General features: G+C 55.5%; 1 protein-coding gene across 1 annotated transcript; it reads right to left on the bottom strand.

Moving 5' to 3' along the window:
* Positions 1-96: 96 nt before the first annotated feature.
* Positions 97-935, bottom strand: H310_03207 (hypothetical protein). The gene is made up of 4 exons (XM_008866997.1): positions 772-935; positions 492-725; positions 220-437; positions 97-161 (listed from the first exon to the last, which is right to left on the bottom strand). The coding sequence occupies exons 1-3, from the start codon at positions 894-896 to the stop codon at positions 290-292; spliced, it is 507 nt and encodes a 168-aa protein (XP_008865219.1). The 5' UTR covers positions 897-935; the 3' UTR covers positions 97-161; positions 220-289.
* Positions 936-2783: the final 1848 nt, after the last annotated feature.

Genomic DNA, 2783 nt, shown 5'->3' with positions numbered 1-2783 from the left:
ACGTGAACACGATAGTTAGTTGTGGCGATCGTGGCTAGGTGGATCGACATTGTCTGGAGTTGCTACAGGCGCAAATGGCTCGGCCTCTTGGTCTGTGCGGAAGATAGCTGCGCTTGTCTGGCTCATGTACGTCTTTGGCTGGTGGCTCGAGCTGTTCGAACCTAAAAAAAGTCGTTTGTTGGACAAGCATAGCCTAACGTTAGAATGGCTGTGACCAACAAGTCGAGCACATGAACACGATTGTTGTTGTGCCATTGTGGTCAGGTGGGTCGACTTGGATCTGGTGTTGTTACAGACGCAATGGCTCGGCCACTAGATCTGTTCGGTAGACTTGTCCGAGTTCAGCCCCGAGATCCATTTGCAAGGGGGTAAACGTTTTTACAACTTGGGCTTGGACGTGTTCGTCCCATGGATGGCCACAGTTGCAAACCCAAGGGCTACACGACAAAAGACAACGTGATAGCAAGGACGAGATCGATACGACGACACACCTGTGAAACCCGTCGCACAGACACTTCTTGCACCGAAATGGGGCCGCAGTCGCGTCGTGGTCAATGTGTTTGTGTTTGCATCGGCACCGGAGCACCCACGCGCCTTCGGCAACAATGTAGAAGAACGACCGGCACGGACACTTTGCCGACGTGCACGCGAACGCGTTGAATGTAGCCTTGTCCTTTACGCGTGTATCGGTGCTCAAACTCGGGTGATCCTTGAGGCGGTGGCCACTACGCACAATGTGAGTACCCAAACGCAGCCAGAACGAGGCGGCACCATAGACAACGACTCTCGTCCCGGACTGGAATGCATTCCCGAGTGCACGTGGTGCACGTCCATGTCACGACAACCTTTTGAAAGGATTTGCGCACTAGCACATCCTCAGGGAGCAAACATTCCATAGGTAGCGGAGTGGCGGGATCTGGAATGCTGGGTGTCTCGTTTGGAAGGTGGAGCACGCAGACAAGAGCGGCGTCGTCATGGTCACGCCCATTCGAATGCGCTTCACTTGGCGGAGGCCTTGAAGGGCACTCCTCGACAGACTCTTCGCGCGCCGTTATTTGATGGCTGGAGTCCTCGTGGTGAGATGACGTCAAGGGGGCTATGCTATGATACGAGTTGGCTGACATCATAGGGGGACTCGGTGGCGTATCCGACTTGCAACATCGGGTAAGAGAAGGGATGTCGGACTGCAAGATGACAGAATGTTTTCGACTGGTGGATTCGATGTCATCGGCACCGGGAGCACACATCGTCTTGGTACGGGCATGACGGTCTGTGGGGTAAGTGGCGTCTTGGACAGGTGCAGAAGTGGACGCGCGGCCCCTCGTCCTCGCAACCCCACCATGGAGTGGATGTGAGGTGCACGCGCTTGTTCAGGTACAGCGTTTTGCTTCCTTTGCAAGAGTCGACGCTTGAGTAGTGCAAGCTCGTGACCACGGCATTCATCACGTATCTCGTCGTCCTTGGTTCTCGTCGATCGATGCGACGCGTAGCCTTCGCGGTGGGGCATTTGACTGGGATTCCAATGGCAGTTTCCGTGACTGTTACGTTCATGTGCCAGTCCAAACGATGGCGTGGCATGTTTGGAACGTCTTCGGTGCATGGCTCGTCGTCCGAGCAAAGGCAACGATGTTGTGTCCAACAGGGTCGTTCATGGCCAGCAACGGTGTGTGCACGTTATGCCCAGGTGTGCTTTACTATACCTCGATTTAAAACGGGATTCACGATTCAATGTGTAGCTGGGACGTTTGGATCTGTGCGAGGCCTAGCGACCCCTCTGTGCTCTGGGCCATGCAGCGGGGGTTACTATTGTCCCGTACGACAAGGGCACCTCCGATTTGCCTCATTGTAGAGTGCTGGCTAGATGGGTTCAAAGTCACCCACGCAACAACAGTGTGGCTCCCCCAACTACTATTGCCCCCCAGGAACCCCCCAGCGCCGCATAGTTTCGTCGGGGTACTTCACCGTGAAGAGTTCGGACGGGACGAGTCTGAGTGACTTGGTGTCGTCGGAGCCCTACACCGCAGCAACGCAAGCCCAGTGCGAACTTGGACACTTTTGTGTCCGAGGCATTCAGTACATGTGTCCGCCAGGAACATTTGGACAAACGCGGGGACTCACGACAAAGCAATGTTCTGGTCTGTGTCCTCCCGGTGAGTCCAGATCGTGTTCATCTGCCGATGCATGACGCAAGAGGTCAACAGGGTCGTATTGCCCCATTGCGTCGCCAACGCCGGTGGCTTGTCCCCCTGGAGTGTACGGCGCCACATCAGGACTCCAAACGTCCCTGTGCTCTGGTCTTTGCCCCAAGGCGAATTACTGGTACCTCACGCCTACGCCCCTTGCAAGCGCATGATGTCTTGCGCAGCTTAGCGGCAACGGTTGTTCCAACGCCATGTCCAGCTGGGGTGTTTGGCAATGCCACGGGGCAAGTGTCCAAGCACTGTTCCACAACTTGTACCCACTCGACGTGCGTCGTGCCGTATTGTCGTGCAGGTTTTTATTGCCCCCTTGGTATGCGTTGCATTTGGTGTGCGCCACCTGAAAGCGATGTACAGGTGCACTTCGTCCACTCGAGTGCGGAGGGATTGGAGTGTACTGCCCCGAGGGCTCGTCAACTCCTACTGCTGTATCACCAGGCTACTACACGATCTCCGTCCCCACACTCAACTCTGTGGACACCCATAGCTATGTGGCTGGTATGGATCGTCCCCCAAACGTGATCTCAACTCAACATTCAGGTCAAAGTTTGGCTCTGACCGGGACGACAACTCGTGTGAACCAGC

Source organism: Aphanomyces invadans, assembly GCF_000520115.1.
Source record: "Aphanomyces invadans strain NJM9701 unplaced genomic scaffold supercont1.5, whole genome shotgun sequence".
Lineage (NCBI taxonomy): Eukaryota > Oomycota > Saprolegniomycetes > Saprolegniales > Verrucalvaceae > Aphanomyces > Aphanomyces invadans.
The sequence above is the reverse complement of the archived record's forward strand: the minus strand, read 5'-3'. Positions and strand labels throughout refer to the sequence as shown.

What these genes read in the sequence shown, in the direction of transcription:
- H310_03207 (XM_008866997.1), bottom strand. Translation starts at nt 896, where the DNA reads ATGGAATGTTTGCTCCCTGAGGATGTGCTAGTGCGCAAATCCTTTCAA. An exon ending in GACGAGAGTCGTTGTCTATG is followed by an intron (nt 726 to 771) that starts GTGCCGCCTCGT and finishes CATTGTGCGTAG; the next exon opens with TGGCCACCGCCTCAAGGATC. An exon ending in CTGTGCGACGGGTTTCACAG is followed by an intron (nt 438 to 491) that starts GTGTGTCGTCGT and finishes TTTGTCGTGTAG; the next exon opens with CCCTTGGGTTTGCAACTGTG.